Source organism: Heptranchias perlo, chromosome 21 (assembly GCF_035084215.1).
Source record: "Heptranchias perlo isolate sHepPer1 chromosome 21, sHepPer1.hap1, whole genome shotgun sequence".
Lineage (NCBI taxonomy): Eukaryota > Metazoa > Chordata > Chondrichthyes > Hexanchiformes > Hexanchidae > Heptranchias > Heptranchias perlo.
In genome coordinates this window covers 13,411,459-13,429,907 of record NC_090345.1, presented here as the reverse complement: position 1 = coordinate 13,429,907, position 18,449 = coordinate 13,411,459, and the positions used below count along the sequence as shown (strand labels likewise).

The 18,449-nt window shown below is 42.1% G+C and overlaps 1 protein-coding gene across 1 annotated transcript in view; it reads right to left on the bottom strand.

Annotated features, from left to right (window-relative positions):
• Positions 1-18,449, bottom strand: part of pdcd4b (programmed cell death 4b) — a 38,990-nt gene that overhangs the window by 1,549 nt on the left and 18,992 nt on the right. The window contains exons 5-10 of the mRNA XM_068002113.1: positions 17,910-18,131; positions 8,208-8,305; positions 7,680-7,794; positions 4,375-4,482; positions 1,288-1,395; positions 343-482 (exon numbers count right to left, since the gene is read on the bottom strand). Coding sequence (XP_067858214.1) covers positions 343-482; positions 1,288-1,395; positions 4,375-4,482; positions 7,680-7,794; positions 8,208-8,305; positions 17,910-18,131 — 791 coding nt within the window. The remainder of the gene's footprint in view (positions 1-342; positions 483-1,287; positions 1,396-4,374; positions 4,483-7,679; positions 7,795-8,207; positions 8,306-17,909; positions 18,132-18,449) is intronic.

Here is an 18,449-nt window from a genome sequence, read left to right as displayed (position 1 = left end):
ATATACATTTACAATTGCACTATAAATAGAAAAGAGCAGAAACCTTCCTTCCCTCCCCCACAAATGAACCTTTGTAAATACACAAAGGTTGGATGTTTGACTGCAGGAAGGGCTTAAAGGATGGTCAAAATTTAAAAAGGGTGAGGAATAGCAGAGTTAAAAACTGCAACGAGCCGCACTTTCAAAAGATTTCCTATGTAGTTATTTATGAGTCTACAGTATTGTCTTAGTACATTCGGCTCACTGTACCGGTCTCTTAACTGTCAATTTATGAAATATAATTTTGGATCGATGTTAAACACTGAGCCAGTCAGTTGGGTGATTTACCACAATGTTACTCACCTGGAAGGACAAAGATCCCTCAGCTGTTTCACTATGATCCCCATTTGATGGCACTGTTCCACAAACTGTTCCATCACTATGTAAGCCTGTGGCACATCTAAGTTAATATCTGGAATCTCCTTGTATACTCGCTCAAAACCCTGCAATATAAAAATTTGAATTCTTTTTTGAAGCAGCAGAATCCTTTTTGCTAGGTCTTGTACGAAAAATCGCTAATTTTTTTTGCTTTATCAGACAGGTTTGAATATCAGTACTCAGCATGGAAACTACAGGTTATTTGATATATTGATAGAAAACAATTTAAATAGATAATCCAAAAAGCACCTGCAAATAAACTCTAATAACTGGTAATGTGATCAGTCACTTCTCTTTCTCTCCTCATTTTGTCTGCATTCCTTCTTCACTCACTGCCCAAAGCATATTCTTCTTCATTAGGCTCACAAAGCCATATATTTAATCAATGCCAACAAAGTGTCATGACAATGAAATAGTAGGGAGCGCGCATAACAAGACAATTCAATTCTACCCTTCGTGGAGGGGGTACAGCATCTCAGTCCAGCCGAGGTTGGAAGTCAGCTAATTGGGAAACGTCAAGCACAAACTGCAGCCCTGGCACATTTCAGCACAGGGTGTCAGTGCACAAATTCAGGGTCACTTTTATGCACAGTCCTGATTAACCTATTTTTTTTTTTAAAAAAGGAACCTTTTTTGAGAGTGTCCTAATAAGGTAGCATTAATGCTAAACTAAAACAAAAGGTTTAAGCGTTATATTATCAAACATTCAGAAGAGGTTGCAAAGCTATTTTTCAGGCTTCCTCAACTAGGTCAGTCCTCTGAAGCTCAAATAATCAACCCCACTTAAGCTGGAATTGTGGTCGTTCAGCACAAATACTTAAAGGCATTCAAATGCATGCTGCACTGTTGCCCAGGAGGTGGCACACTTACTCTGTTCATTTGGTCCACAGTGATGATTGATTCCCACAAGGATTTAAGCAGCTTCAGTATCATTTTGAAGGTAGTTTCCCCAGTCGATTCCAGAACCATCACTATTGCCTAAACATCAACATTTTGCATACCACAATCAAAAATCTCCGATACCAGTATTTTAACTTTAAAAAAAATTGTATCAGCAGCTGTCAATGATCAATCTTTAAACAAGCTCTAAAACCAAGTTACTGTAGTAAAAGATTGTAATGTATTACTTAGCAGTTAATTGCTAACTTAAAATGTGCTCAATGCTCACAAAGGCCCCCCCTCCCCCAAAATGCTAGAAAAAGCAGTTGCGATTCTTTTTAAAAACACTCAAAAACGTCCTGATAAAACTGCAAACATGCAGGTAAAGCAAAAAGACCCTATTTTCAATATACAGTTCACTCCTGATAATTCAGTGTCATTTTTTACACTATCCAATAATTTAAATTAAGCAACATGAATAATAAAGTGTGAATTTAGTGTCAAAGACATAATAACCAGATAATTTGAATTAAGAGTAGGCTGTAGCAATAGTATAAGCCTGTGTGCTTTCTTAAAAAAAATATTGGCTTTATAAAAGCATGTAGAAAATGGAGCTTCCAAACATTACAATGGACTTGAAAGAAAAGAAGCTTGCAGTTGATATGTTCATGTGTAGAATCTCTAGAACCAGGTAGAGTGCAATTTGCTTTGAATGATCACTGCTTATAGTGATGGTATGAATATACTGTTGTAGCACTCAAATTGAAATTGTCAAAATCATTTATATTAACTCTGTTTCTTTCATCAACTGTACTGAGCAATTCTGTGTTAGAATCCCTATTGTTCACTAGATGAGTAGTGGTTCTTGGTGCTGATGGGTAAATCAGTAAATTTCACACCCTCTTCTCAACGCATTGCTCAGAATGTCAATCAGTTCCCTTTTTGTTTCATTAAATTTCAGTCTCAGACCAGCATGCTGATTGAAATGGCTCAAAGCTACGTAGCAAAGCAAGTCTAGTGAAACCTGTATAAACGGACACTCCCAAAAAACACACCTGCAAAAAACGGACACTTATTGAGACCCCCAAATAACTTACATGGTAAAATATACAACAGGCATTCTGAAACCACGTACACTCGCAAATTATGAACTATGGACAGCCTTCAAAGCACCAAGTCCTTTTACAATTTAAAACGTGGTTCTGTTGCAAAGCTGCTGTACCTGGAACTTTCACTGAGTCGGGATTACTGGCGCTTCCCCTTGCAGCTTGCTTCCAACCTGCCCCCAAATTCTCTTGGGCCTGTCACTTTTGTGATGTCAGTGTACACAGGTCAGCACGAGGCAGCAGCGGGTTGTTTTTTTAAAATTCATTCATGGGATGTGGGCGTCGCTGGCAAGGCCAGCATTTATTGCCAATCTCGAATTGCGCTTGAGAAGGTGGTAGTGAGCTGCCTTCTTGAACCTCTGCAGTCCGTGTGGTGAAGGTTCTCCCACAGTGCTGTTAGGTAGGGAGTTCCAGGATTTTGACCCAGCGACGATGAAGGAACGGCGATATATTTCCAAGTCGGGATGGTGTGTGACTTGGAGGGGAACGTGCAGGTGGTATTGTTCCCATGTGTCTGCTGCCCTTGTCCTTCTGGTAGAGGTCACAGGCTTGGGAGGTGCTGTCCAAAGAAACAGCTTTTGTCAAATGGGGAGTTCCTTACCCAGCATCCATAGCAGCAGAGAAAGCACTATCTCTGGAATTGAATGCTTTCAGGCTTTATCCCAGGGATAGAGCGGATTCTCTGTCGCTATGGATGCTGGGTAAGGAACTCCCCATTCGATAAAAGCCATTTCTTTCACAAACCCAGTTGCCACCTCACGCTGACCTGCATGTACTGACCACAACAGCCTACTAAATCAAGGAAAAGCGTGTGCAAACAGTGAGGGGCCGTCCTTTCCTGCCCCAGCACCGCGTCCATCTCTTTCAGTGGCTGCTCGCAGCTCCTCTCCCCCGACATTGCTATCTGCTTCTTATGGACTTGGTTCTTTGAGGAGCAAAGGTGGATGACTGTCCCGGGTCACTCTGCTGCTGTTAGAGTGATGGACAGGCCTGCGAGTCCCAGCTATCGTAGAATGGTTACAGCATAGGAGGCGGCCATTTGGCCCATTGAGCCTCGTGCCAGCTCTTTGCAAGAGCAATCCAGTTAGTCCAAATCCCCCGCTCTTTCCCCGTAGCCCTGCAAATTTTTTCCATTCAAATATTTATCCAATTCCTTTTTGAAAGCTACAATTGAATCTGCTTCCACCACCCTTTCAGGCAGTATTCCTGCAGACTCATTGCTCAACCAGAAAACTGCAGTTTCACTCCTACACATAATGTGACCTGTTGTGTTTTCCCTCCCAAATGTTCCCAATCAGTTCTAAGAGTTGCCTTTGGAAGCTTCAATATACCAGCACAACCAGTCATCACGTTTCTCCCTTTTTTTGTCCTGTGATTGCCCTAATGCTGGTAAGTAGAACAGAGAAACAGTTCATTATTGAAGTTACACTTTGCTCCAAATGAGAGCAGTTTGAAATGAAACGGGAATTTAGACTGCAAAACTTAAGTGAACAGAGCTGAATGCTGGTGTGTGGGAGGGGGATTCTTAGCATTGTTTCAGCTGATTAGGGGCTGATCATAATCTCAGCTGTTTTTTTCAAGATTGTTGGGAACATTTTTACAGTACATAGAATTAGAAAATAAGGATACCTGCAAAAAGACAGCTGATGCCAGTCCCTAAAGTGTCCATAATTTACAGGTTTTACTGTACTTGCTGACTCCTTAACTTACTTATTCATGACAAAGAAGCCCTTCACTCATGCCCTCTCCTCCCTCCAAAGAAGTTTGCAACTCAGAAGAAACCAATCCTCCACAAGCCAAAGCTAAGCATGTGGCCAACGTTGTAATGGGGAAAATTAATATAATCTGATTTCATTATCATGAATTAAAAACTAATTTGCACCAAGTTACTCAATATAATTTTAGACATGTGAAGAGGGCATTCTACAGTTTTAAAAAAATGCTGTACTTGGAGGACTTAATTCATTTTTACCTTATACACAAGTTCATGATGAAAGTGTGGCACTTCGAGTTCCCGCAGGCAGCGTTCAGCTTCTGCTACATCTCCAGACACTTGGTATTCCTTCAGCAACATGTCAATCTGTCAAAGGGTAATGATGAGGGGAAAAAAGGTACAGTCAAACACTATGCAGCAACACATTTAGCTACTCATTCCAGGATAGTTTTCTACAGCAGTATGTCCTACAGGCAACAAGGGGGCAAGCCATACTAGATTTAGTAATGAACCAGATTTAGTTAACAGCTTAACTGTGCGTGAACATCTATCCAATAGCGATCATAACATGATCAAGTTCAATGTATGATGTGGAGATGCAAAGGGAAAAAAGTGAATCAGATGCTAAGATTCTAGACTTGGGTAAGGCCGACTTCAATGGGATGAGACAGAGACTGTCCACGGTAAACTGGGCAAATCTGTTAATGGGTAAAACAACTGATGATCAGTGGGAAATGTTTAAAGAAACATTTAACATGATACAGAATCGGTTTATACCTCTGAGGGGCAAGAACTCTACTTGCCAAAAAAACAGCCATAGACAACTAAAGAGGTAAGGAACAGTATAAGACATAAGGAAAGGGCATAGAAAAAGGCAAAAAATGGCACAGATACAAAAGATCAACAAAGGGTCCCTCAAGGACAATTAGGGAATGGGCAATAAATGCTGGCCTCGCCAGGGACGCTCACATCCCATGAACGAATAAAAAAAGATAGTAAGAGCTACAAAAAGAGAATATGAAAAGAAACTTGCAAGGGATATCAAAAACCAATACGAAGAACTTTTAGAGTTATATTAGAACAAAGAGGGTGGTCAGGAGCAGTGTTGGCCCCTTAAAAACTGGAAGTGGGGATATTGTCATTGACAATGGGGAAATGGTGGACATGTTGAACAATTACTTTGTGTCAGTATTTACAGTAGAAAAAGAGGATAGCATGCCGGAAATCCGAAGAAAACTAATACTGAATCGGGGACAGGGACTCGATAAAATCAACATAAGTAAAGCAACAGTAATGAAGAAAATAATAACACTAAAGAGTGACAAATCCCCAGGACCAGATGGTTTCCATCCCAGGGTTTTAACGAAAGTAGGTGAGCACATTGCAGATGCCCTAACTATAATCTTTCAAAGTTCTCTAGATTCAGGAACTGTCCCTCTAGATTGCAAAATTGCACGTCACTCCGCTTTTTAAGAAAGGAGAGAGGGGGAAACCAGGGAAGTTAGCCTAACATCTGTTGTGGGGAAAATGCTCGAGTCTACAATTAAGGATAGGGTGACAGAACACCTCGAGAATTTTCAGTTAATCAGAGAGAGCCAGCATGGATTTGTGAAAGGTAGGTCGTGCCTGACAAACCTGATTGAATTTTTTGAAGAGGTGACTAAAGTAGTGGACAGGGGAATGTCAATGGATATTATTTATATGGACTTCCAGAAGGCATTTGATAAGGTCCCACATAAGAGACTGTTAGCTAAGATAGAAGCCCATGGAATCGAGGGAAAAGTACGGACTTGGTTAGGAAGTTGGCTGAGCGAAAGGCGACAAAGAGTAGGGATAATGGGTAGGTACTCACGTTGGCAGGATGTGACTAGTGAAGTCCCGCTGGGATCTGTCTTGGGGCTTCAATTATTCACAATATTTATTAACGACTTAGATGAAAGCATAGAAAGTCTCATATCTAAGTTTGCCGATGACACAAAGATTGGTGCCATTGTAAGCAGTGTAGATAAAAACACAAAATTACAAAGCGATATTGATAGATTAGGTGAATGGGCAAAACTGTGGCAAATGGAATTCAATGTAGACAAATGTGAAGTCATCCACTTTGGATCAAAAAAGGATAGAACAGGGTACTTTCTAAATGGTAAAAAGTTAAAAACAGCAGATGTCCAAAGGGACTTAGGGGTTCAGGTACATAGATCATTGAAGTGTCATGAACAGGTGCAGAAAATAATCAATAAGGCTAATGGAATGCTGGCCTTTATATCCAGAGGCCTAGTGTACAAGGGGGCAGAAGTTATGCTGCAGCTATACAAAACCCTGGTTAGACCGCACCTGGAGTACTGTGAGCAGTTCTGGGCACCGCACCTTCAGAAGGACATATTGGCCTTGGAGGGAGTGCAGCGTAGGTTTACTAGAATGATACCCGGACTTCAAGGGTTAAGTTATGAGGAGAGATTACACAAATTGGGGTTGTATTCTCTAGAGTTTCGAAGGTTAAGGGGTGATCTGATCGAAGTTTATAAGATATTAAGGGGAACAGATAGGGTTGATAGAGAGAAACTATTTCCGCTGGTTGGGGATTCTAGGAGTAGGGGGAAGAGTCTAAAAATTAGAGCCAGACCTTTCAGGAGTGAGATTAGAAAACATTTTTACACACAAAGGGTGGTAGAAGTTTGGAACTCTCTTCCACAAATGGCAATTGATACTAGCTCAATTGCTAAATTTAAATCTGAGATAGATAGCTTTTTGGCAACCAAAGATGGAGTTAGATCACAGATCAGCCATGATCTTATCAAATGGCGGAGCAGGCACGAGGGGCTGAATGGCCTACTCCTGTTTCTATGTTCCTATTGTGCAACCAACTCAAAATTTGCTTGTTTGGTTACCACAGATTACTTACTGCAGATTTTCAGTCAAATTGGCTAAAGGCTCTGAGAAGTTAACCCAATAAAATTCTCGGCACTCAATTATTTGGATCCGTTATAAAAAGTTTAGCTAATCTTGGAAAAATAAGATGATTGCTACACCTTGAGGTTTTATATGGGGTTCCTGTACATATGTTTACACTGCAACATGTCCACTTGTGAAATTAACTTACTAGACAATTTAGATGACAAATGGAGAGGAAAGGTTTACTTGCAATTTCTGCTTATGACCGTACTTGATCAGAAATCAGCAGAAAAAATTGTCCAGCAGCAGTCATGAATCATGGATCTTTCATGCTGGTGAAAGATTCTCCAAGGATTTCCTGTATTATATAATCTACAGTAGACCCTTTTTAAACATCTAGTTTTGAGACGTACATAAACAACAGCCCAGACTGCACACAATACTCGCTCCATACAATACTATTTTCACTCAGCTCCCAGGAGTGTAATACTAGGGGGAATACCATACTAGACATCCTTTTAATAAGGGTTTCTTTTAGTATTTGAATTTACCACAAAATATTTTAGGCTACAAAATCCATTCCTAGTTTTAGAAAAGTGATAAAGACATTTACACTTTCATCTGAGCTACATATTGTACACACCACTACAAAAATCATTAAAATGATATACCTCTTGGACAAGTTGTTCAACGGGCCTTTGTCCACCTCCTGTTCCCCATACATTGTCCAAACGCAGACCACCCCTCTTCATACTGAGCAACACGGCTGCTCTACCCAAAGCAACTCTATAGAAAGGATAGAGGGAAAGAAAGCAATGTTAACCTCAACCACATCCGATCAATTGATTGAACATTGCAGGCTACTTCAACAGAATGTTACCGGGGTTAAAAGGGTTAAATTATGGAGACAGGTTGCATAGACTAGGCTTCTATTCTCTCGAGTATAGAAGATTAAGATGTGTTTAAGATGACTGAAGGATCTGATAGAGTGGATAGAGAAAAACTATTTCCTCTAGTGGGGGGTGGGGTCCAGAACAAGGGGACATAACCTTAAAATTAAAGCTAGACCGTTGAGGGGTGATATCTGGAAGCACTTCTTCACACACAGAATAGTGGAAATCTGACCCCAAAGTGCACATTATAGCAAGGAGCTATTGTATGCAGTTTCCTAAAATACTAGGCAAAACCCAAACACTTACCTGGCATTATCACAATCCACCTTCCCTTTATAACTTTCAATGTAACTTTTTGACAGGATTTCATCTGCCACAGCTCTTGCAATGAACTGACCTACAAGCTGGAAAAACAAAAAAAAAAATTTGTTTAGCATTTTCTTTCAAGTCACTTTGTTCAAATGCAATAAGGCATGCAATGACCTAATTTAAAAAACTGTAGCAACTTTGTTGCATCTCACTACAATGGTGTGTATAATTAATAGCAGTAACAAAGTTCTTGCAGTGCACCTTGGTTTAAATCCAGGAGAGAACACAAACTTTCTAATGAGCACTGCCTTTCTGAAGTAAATTTGAGACATGGTTGAGACAAAATTGGACCATAAAATCACTTTTGAAATACACAGAACTATCCTTCAACCATCACAAAGGAAAATTTGTTGAGGTCAACCAATTGACCCTTGTTCAAGCCTGATATTTGACCCATTAAAAGGGAAGAACAGTTCTACAGGGGAAGTACTGTCAACATACCATAAAATCCTTGTGTTCGTTTTCCATTTGTTTGACTCCTACCATTGAAAAGTGATGATAGGTGAGAACAGGACTGCAGTCCACAATCTGCCAGACACCGAGTGTCCACAGTAGCATGTAGTTACTCACTTATAAAATGAGCCTCTTCTCAACCAATGATGGAAGGCAATGATGAGAAGAGGTTAGGGAAAATTTATTTTACAGTGAGTTGTTACAGCAGGGAATGCTTTGCCAGTCAGGCACGTTACATGAGTTTCAAAGAAAGTCACTGTGCAAAATGGTTACAGCACATATAACCTGACTGGCAATATGGCGTACTCATGTTTGCAGGTTCAATAAAGACGCGAACATCATGGATCATTTATGGCGCTGTTATTCTCCTCCTCCCCAAAGGCTACAATCCCAACCAATGCCTTACATAAAGTATTGGAGGCAAATCCACACCTCAAGTTCCCCATACAGCTCTGCCTTGAATTAGCCACAGCAGGCAGTTGTCAAGTTAAGGTGAGGCACTTTGCTGCAGAAAGTAAAAAGGAATTAAAAAAAGACTGGCTTCAGGTTTGTTTTAACGGGGCCCTTTAATATGCTTTATGAAAGCCTGGATAGCCCTGCGTCCTAATAGGATTCCCATGATTCCTTTTAGCCGGAAAGCAAGGTAAGGAAAGAACAGCACTGAATCCCATTCATTCGTCCACATTCTCAGCCAGGTAGTTTTTTTTTATTCGTTCATGGGATGTGGGCGTTGCTGGCGAGGCCGGCATTTATTGCCCATCCCTAATTGCCCTCGAGAAGATAGTGGTGAGCCGTCTTCTTGAACCGCTGCAGTCCGTGTGGTGAAGGTTCTCCCACAGTGCTGATAGGAAGGGAGTTCCAGGATTTTGACCCAGCGACGATGAAGGAATGGAGATATATTTCCAAGTCGGGGTGGTGTGTGACTTGGAGGGGAACGTGCAGGTGGTGTTGTTCCCATGTACCTGCTGCTCTTGTCCTTCGAGATGGTAGAAGCCGCGGGTTTGGGAGGTGCTGTCAAAGAAGCCTTGGCGAGTTGCTGCAGTGCATCCTGTGGATGGTACACACTGCAGCCACGGTGCGCCGGTGGTGAAAGGAGTGAATGCTTTTTTAGGGTGGTGGATGGGGTGCCAATTAAGCGGGCTGCTTTGTCCTGGATGGTGTCGAGCTTCTCGAGTGTGGTTGGAGCTGCACTCATCCAGGCAAGTGAAGAATATTCCATCACACTCCTGACTTGTGCCTTGTAGATGGTGGAAAGGCTTTGGGGAGTCAGGAGGTGAGTCACTCGCCGCTGAATACCCAGCCTCTGACCTGCTCTTGTAGCCACAGTATTTATATGGCTGGTCCAGTTAAGTTTCTGGTCAATGGTGACCCCCAGGATGTTGATGTTGGGGGATTCGGCGATGTAATGCCATTGAATGTCAAGGGGAGGTGGTTAGACTCTCTCTTGTTGGAGATGGTCATTGCCTGGCACAAATGTCACTTGCCACTTATCAGCCCAAGCCTGGATGTTGTCCAGGTCTTGCTGCATGAGGGCTCGGACTGCTTCATTATTTGAGGGGTTGCGAATGGAACTGAACACTGTGCAATAATCAGCGAATATCCCCATTTCTGACCTTATGATGGAAGGAAGGTCATTGATGAAGCTGCTGAAGATGGTTGGGCCTAGGACACTGCCCTGAGGAACTCCTGCAGCAATGCCCTGGAATTGAGATGATTGGCCTCCAACAATCACTACCATCTTCCTTTGTGCTAGGTATGACTCCAGCCACTGGAGAGTTTTCCCCGATTCCCACTGACTTCAATTTTACTCGGGCTCCTTGGCGCCACACTCGGTCAAATGCTGCCTTGATGTCAAGGGCAGTCACTCTCATCTCACCTCTGGAATTCAGCTCTTTTTTCCATGCTTGGACAAAGGCTGTAATGAGGTCTGGAGCCGAGTGGTCCTGGCGAAACCCAAACTGAGCATCGGCGAGCAGGTTATTGGTGAGTAAGTGCCGCTTGATAGCACCGTCGACGACACCTTCCATCACTTTGCTAATGATCGAGATTAGACTGATGGGGCAATAATTGGCCAAATTGGATTTGTCTTGCTTTTTGTGGACAGGACATACCTGAACAGAGACCAAGAGGCAATGAGTAGGAAGTCTACTGAATGCCACAGGGGAGGGCCAGCCACGAAAGTTGAATATCACTGATTTAAACGAGTATAGATTTTGATAGCACTTCTCACACTTCAATAATAGAAATAAACTATACTGGCACTTGAGTTTCTTTTGTAACTTTATTTACATATTAATTAGCTATAATTCTTTTCATAAGAAGGGAACAAAACATTTTTTTTTTTGCAAAGCTACAGCCTCCAAGTTGCTTCAATATGGAAAATAGATCTATTATTCAACCTTTAGTCAGATTTTAGTATAACTAAGTTTTAAGCAGAAAACAAGCCTCCTGTTGAGTAATATGGGAAAATCATCTTTATATGAACCATGTAAATCCAACTAATTAGCACAATGCATTTATAATGATTTTTAAAATTTTACCAAGATGAAGTAATTAATGACTGGACAGGTGTGCTCCTTTGGAAAGAAATATAAACAAACAAAACGTCCAAAGTTGGACAGGAATTACAAATTGAGCCGAAGTATGGGATAAGTGAATGGAACAGTTTTAGAAGTGGTTTAGGAAATGCAGAACAAAATCTACCAATGTGAACCTCTGAAGAACCTGAGGAATTTCAATTCTTGATTTGATCCACAGATATTCATACTTAGTCCTTAGTACATGTTACTTTTTGAGAAACAATTCTCACCATCTCCATCCAGTACAGCACATCGTATAAAAGATTTTTCATTATGTAGGATTGATTAGCGAAAGCCAGTACGGATTTGTTAAAGGCAAATTGTGTTTAACTAACCTGAAGGAATTTTTTGATGAGGTAACAGAGAGGGCTGATGAGGGCAATGCAGTTGACGTGGTGTATATGGACTTTCAGAAGGAATTTGATAAAATGCCATTTGGTAGGCTTATCATCAAGATTCCTGCCCATGGAATAAAGGGAGCAGTAGCAACATGGATACAGAATTGGTTAAGTGACAGGAAACAGAGAGTAGTGGTGAACGGTTGTTTTTTGGACTGGAGGGAGGTGTACAGTGGTGTTCCCCAGAGGTCGGTACTAGGACCACTGCTTTTCTTGATATATATTAATGACTTGGACTTGGGTGTACAGGGCACAAATGCAAAATCTGCAGATGATACAAAACTTGGAAGGGTAGAAAACAGTGAGGAGGATAGTAAGACTTCAAGAGGATACAGACAGGCTGGTGGCATGGGTGGACTCGTGGCAGATGAAATTTAACGCAGAAAAATGTGAAGTGATACATTTCGGTAGGAAGAAAGAGAGGCAATATAAACTAGAGGGCACAACTCTAAAAGGGGTACAGGAACAGAGAGATCTGGGGGTATATGTGCACAAATATTTGAAGGTGGCAGGGCAGGTTGAGAAAGCGGTTAAAAAAAGCATATGGGATCCTGGGCTCTATAGAGGCATATAGTACAAAAGTATGGAAGTCATGATGAACCTTTATAAAACACTGGTTCGGCCACAACTGGTGTATTGTGTCCAGTTCTGGGCACCGCACTTTAGGAAGGATGTGAAGGCCTTAGAGGGTGCAGAAGAGATTTACTAGAATGATTCCAGGGATGAGGGACTTTAGTTACGTGGATAGACTGGAAAGTTGGGGTTGTTCTCCTTGGAACAAAGATGGTTGACAGGAGATTTGATAGAGGTATTTTTTTTTTTCGTTCATGGGATGTGGGCGCGCTGGCGAGGCAAGCATTTATTGCCCATCCCTAATTGCCCTCGAGAAGGCGGTGATGAGCCGCCTTCTTGAACCACTGCAGTCCGTGTGATGAAGGTTCTCCCACACTGCTGTTAGGTAGGGAGTTCCAGGATTTTGACCCAGCGACGATGAAGGAACGGTGATATATTTCCAAGCTGGAATGATATGAGACTTAGAGGGAATGTGCAGGTGGTGTTGTTCCCATGTGCCTGCTGCCCTTGTCCTTCTAGGTGGTAGAGGTCACTGGTTTGGGAGGTGCTGTCGAAGAAGCTGTGGCGAGTTGCTGCAGTACATCCTGTGGATGGTACACACTGCAGCCACGGTGCGCTGGTGAAGGGAGTGAATGTTTAGGGTGGTGGATGGGGTGCCAATCAAGCGGGCTGCTTTGTCCTGGATGGTGTCGAGCTTCTTGAGTGTTGTTGGAGCTGCACTCATCCAGGCAAGTGGAGAGTATTCCATCACACTCCTGACTTGTGCCTTGTAGATGGTGGAAAAGCTTTGGGGAGTCTGGAGGTGAGTCACTCACCGCAGAATACCCAGCCTTTGACCTGCTCTTGTAGCCACAGTATTTATGTGGCTGGTCCAGTTAAACTTCTCGTCAACGGTGACCCCCAGGATGATGGTGGGGGATTCGGCGAAGGTAATGCCGTTGAATGTCAAGGGGAGGTGGTTAGACTCTCACTTGTTGGAGATGGTCATTGCCTGACACAAATGTTACTCGTCTGGCACGAATGTTACTTGCCACTTATGAGCCCAAGCCTGGATGTTGTCCAGGTCTTGCTGCATGCAGGCACGGACTGTTTCATTATCTGAGGGGTTGCGAATGGAACTGAACACTGTGCAATCAGCAGCAAACATCCCCATTTCTGACCTTATGATGGAGGGAAGGTCATTGATGAAGCAGCTGAAGATGATTGGGCCTAGGACACTGCCTTGAGGAACTCCTGCAGCAATGTACTGGGGCTGAGATGATTGGCCTCCAACAACTACTACCATCTTCCTTTGTTAGTTATGACTCCAGCCACTGGAGAGTTTTACCCGATTTCCATTGACTTCAATTTTACTAGGGCTCCTTGGTGCCACACTCGATCAAATGCTGCCTTGATGTCAAGGGCAGTCACTCTCACCTCACCTCTGGAATTCAGCTCTTTTGTCCATGTTTGGACCAAGGCGTATTGAGGTCTGGAACCTAGTGATCCTGGCAGAACCCAAACTGAGCATCGGTGAGCAGGTTATTGGTGAGTAAGTGCTGCTTGATAGCACTGTCGATGACACCTTCCATCACTTTGCTGATTGAGAGTAATTGGCCGTATTGGAATGTCCTGCTTTTTGTGGATAGGACATACCTGAGCAAATTTCCACGTTGTCGGATAGATGCTAGTGTTGTAGCTGTACTGGAACAGCTTGGTTAGAGGCACAGCTAGTTATGGAAAATCATGAAGGGTCTCGACTGAGTAGATAGAGAGAAACTGCTCCCATTGGCGGAAGGGTCAAGAACCAGAGGGCATAGATTTAAGGTGATTGGCGAAAGAACCAAAGGTGACATGAAGAAAAACTTTTTTTTTTAAAAATACACAGCGAGCGGTTAGGATCTGGAATGCACTGCCCAAGGGGGTGGTGGAGGCAGATTCAATCATGGCTTTCAAAAGCGAACTGGACAAGTACTTTAAAAAGTAAAAAATTTGCAGGGCTACGGAGATAGGGCGGGGGAATGGGACTAGCCAGATTGCTCTTGCATACAGCTGGCACAGACTCGATGGGCTGAATGGCCTCCTTCAATGCTGTAACCTTTCTATGATTTAATACTTTTCAAATATAGTTTTTGAAGATTCAGGTATATTAATCTACAGCTACCCATATGAAAAATACATTAAATGAGAAGATGCACATGGAAGCTTGTATAGAAAATTATAAATAGGAACATAGGAACAGAAGTAGGCCATTCAGCCCCTCATGCCTGCTCCGCCATTTGATAAGATCATGGCTGATCTGTGATCTAACTCCATATACCTGCCTTTGGCCCATATCCCTTAATATCTTTGGTTGCCAAAAAGCTATCTATCTCGGATTTAAATTTAGCAATTGAGCTAGTATCAATTGCCGTTTGCGGAAGAGAGTTCCAAACTTCTACCACCCTTTGTGTGTAGAAATGTTTTCTAATCTCACTCCTGAAAGGTCTGGCTCTAATTTTTAGACTCTGCCCCCTCTCCTAGAATCCCCAACCAGCGGAAATAGTTTCTCTCTATCCATCCAACTGTTCCCCTTAATATCTTATAAACTTCGATCAGATCACCCCTTAACCTTCAAAACTCTAGAGAATACAACCCCAATTTGTGTAATCTCTCCTCGTAACTTAACCCTTGAAGTCAGGGTATCATTCTAGTAAACCTATGCTGCACTCCCTCCAAGGCCAATTATGTCCTTCCGAAGGTGCGGTGCCCAGAACTGCTCACAGTACTCCAGGTGCGGTCTAACCAGGGTTTTGTATCGCTGCAGCATAACTTCTGCCCCCTGTACTCTAGTCCTCTAGATATAAAGGCCAGCATTCCATTAGCCTTATTGATTATTTTCTGCACCTGTTCATGACACTTCAATGATCTATGTACCTGAACCCCTAAGTCCCTTTGGACATCCACTGTTTTTAACTTTTTACCATTTAGAAAGTACACTGTTCTATCCTTTTTTGATGCAAAGTGGATGACCTCACATTTGTCCACATTGAATTCCATTTGCCACAGATTTGCCCATTCACCTAATCTATCAATATCACTTTGTAATTTTGTGTTTTCATCTACACCGCTTACAATGCCAATAATCTTTGTGTCATCGGCAAACTTAGATATGAGACTTTCTATGCCTTCATCTAAGTCGTTAATAAATATTGTGAATAATTGAAGCCCCAAGACAGATCCCTGCGGGACTCCACTAATCACATCCGGCCAATGTGAGTACCTACCCATTATCCCTACTCTGTCGCCTTTTGCTCAGCCAACTTCCAAACCAAGTCCGAACTTTTCCCTCGATTCCAAGGGCTTCTATCTTAGCTAGGACCCTTATCACATGCCTTCTGGAAGTCCATATAAATAACATCCACTGACATTCCCCTGTCCACTACTTTAGTCACCTCTTCAAAAAATTCAATCAGGTTTGTCAGGCACGATCTACCTTTCACAAATCCATGCTGGCTCTCTCTGATTAACTGAAAATTCTCGAGGTGTTCAGTCACCCTATCCTTAATTGTAGACTCCAGCATTTTCCCCACAACAGGTGTTAGGCTAACTGGTCTATAATTCCCTGGTTTCCCTCTCTCCTTTCTTAAAAAGCGGAGTGACATGTGCAATTTTCCAATCTAGAGGGACAGTTCCTGTTACCATGTTAAATGATTTTGGATCAACCAAATCAATTGTAGCCTACATAAAGCATCTATAGCAGAAATCTACATTAATAGTTCTCCTTGATGAAACAAGGTGTTAAATCTACTTTGTTCTGATGTGCACTGGACCTACTTGATTCAACAGTTCTCTGCAGCACGAGCTACTACAAACATATGGAACTGATGTTCAAGAAAAGACCAGCTGGTCCATCAAGCCTGCCCCATGCTGCTGAAATTGCTTCACCAATTTAGGATGAGCCAAAAAAGCCTTGTTGAATTCTGAAGAATTGAATGCAACAAGGCTCTGTGACAGAAGCCATTCTGACAACTAGTTACATAGCAACAGTGGTCCCATTTAATCAAACCTATGATTACATGGGGAAGATGGGTATCGAGGGATATGGGCCAAGTGCAGGCAATTGGGACTAGCTTAGTGGTATAAACTGGGCGACATGGACATGTTGGGCCGAAGGGCCTGTTTCCATGTTGTAACTTCTATGATTCTATGATTCTATAGTAGCATGGTTTCTGTTATAACCTCTAAATGCAGCGATGAGAAAGCAGCAAGAAAACAAAAAAATCAACTTGTCAGATCACAGATCAAATTAGTTTATTAAACCTTTCCCTACTCAGCAATAACTACATTCATAAAAAGTGCTTCCCAAACTGTGTGTCATAAAACCAAAATAGCTGCCCAGAGCATGAAGCTTTAAAGTCACGGTATCCCCTTGCAAATGACTGATCAACGCAAAGGCCCAAGCAGCAGCAAGAGGCTAATATTTAAAACTTTCAGAGAAGAAAATGGAATGATCTGAGATACTGTACTGTCCCAGTAGCTACGACAGCAGTTTGTTGGCTCAACGCAAAGATAATAAACATAAATTACAAACTCAATATATCCCAACACTTCCGAGGCCAGGTTTACCCAGTCCGAGCACACAAGTGAGATGATATCCAGATCCGATTCTTCTACTTGGTCAAGTTGTTAATCCCAGCTACACTGTTGCACATGCACAGGGAAAAACAGAAGAAAACTGATATTCTAGTAGCCAGGTTTCAGTATCAATAGCAAAGGTCCAAGAAAAGCAGGTCAGAAATGGAAGTGCTCGGCCCAGGGTGGGAGACACGTAGAATTTTTCCACATCCAGACTCTTTAGAACTGCAGGAACATAACCAGTGGTCTATAAAACACAAGCCAACTAAGTAGTACTAACTGTACTGGTAGTGCCGTCATGCTCCCAAATAAGGAGTATGGGTGTGGAGGAAAGCAAATGACCAATATATAAATACTGCAATCTGAAATATATTCCAGATTCATCAATCCAGAAATTACATAGAGCACAATAATTACACTGTGTATGGCAAAGATTTCAACAGATGTGATCCCCTTGGTTTGAAAAGACTTGAAACACATTCCTCAAATTAACAACATTTTGCAGTCACAAAAAAAATTCAAAATACATCAATGCAATTTTAAAGTTAAAAAAATAAAACAGCCTAGGGAACTTAGTGGCTTACAGGATTAGATACTGGCCTTTCATCTTCAGGACCTGGATCCAAATCCACGACTACGAAGATTCTATGTGGAAAGAGTTTGAACAGTCCACCCACATCCCGATAGGTTCGGGCAAACACACAAAATTGCCCCTAATTCAACACTAATTGTTAATGTCAATCAAACAGGCCTAAGAACGACTGGTACAAGAAATGGAAAAAATGCTATACTAGTGCAGTAAGGAATGCTCTCGAGGTTGGGGCTGAGGCACATTGTGGTAACAGAGTAAAGGGAGCTTTAATCTGCATCCAGCTGTGCTATACCTAACCTGGGAGTGTTTGATGCTCACGTGGGGTGCCTGGAATAGAAAGCATTCCATTTCCCAGCACAAACATTCTTTACCTTGATGAATGCAAAAAATAAAATAAGCAGAAGAATAAAATACACTAACAGCCTCATTTAGCCTTTCAACCACTAACCTGTGGTGCTCCAGGAGTGTCTAAGGCTAGTTCTGGCAAGTCCTTCAGCAGCATATCAAAGGATTTTTCCACGTCATTTGTAGTGAGCACTTTTCCACACAGATCAGACAGAAGTCTGGATGTGAGCTCACGGTGGCTGGCCTTCCCCTCTAAAGCTAGTGATACTGCCAGCACTGGCACAGTACATTTCATTTCTCCAAGATTCAAGTTATTCAGCAGTTCCTGTAAAACAATTAACGTAGAATACAACAATGTCAACGAAACAGCCTGTTAAAACAGCCTGTTAAAAGAGTTAAAATTTTGCAAAATGGGAAACTTGAGAGAAGCAGTCAAAGAAACAAAATAATCTGAGTTGGGGGGGGGGCTGGGGTTAACTAATAGTGGTAACACCTCTTATAAAAAGGTGACAAAATCCCACAGAATAAGGCATTATATAGTTCATTTTGCAGAATACCGAAGAGTTCTGCAGCTGAATGGGGGCTATGAGGCTATAGATCTATTATTGGCACTACAATTGGACAGCTATAAGCTATTCTATAT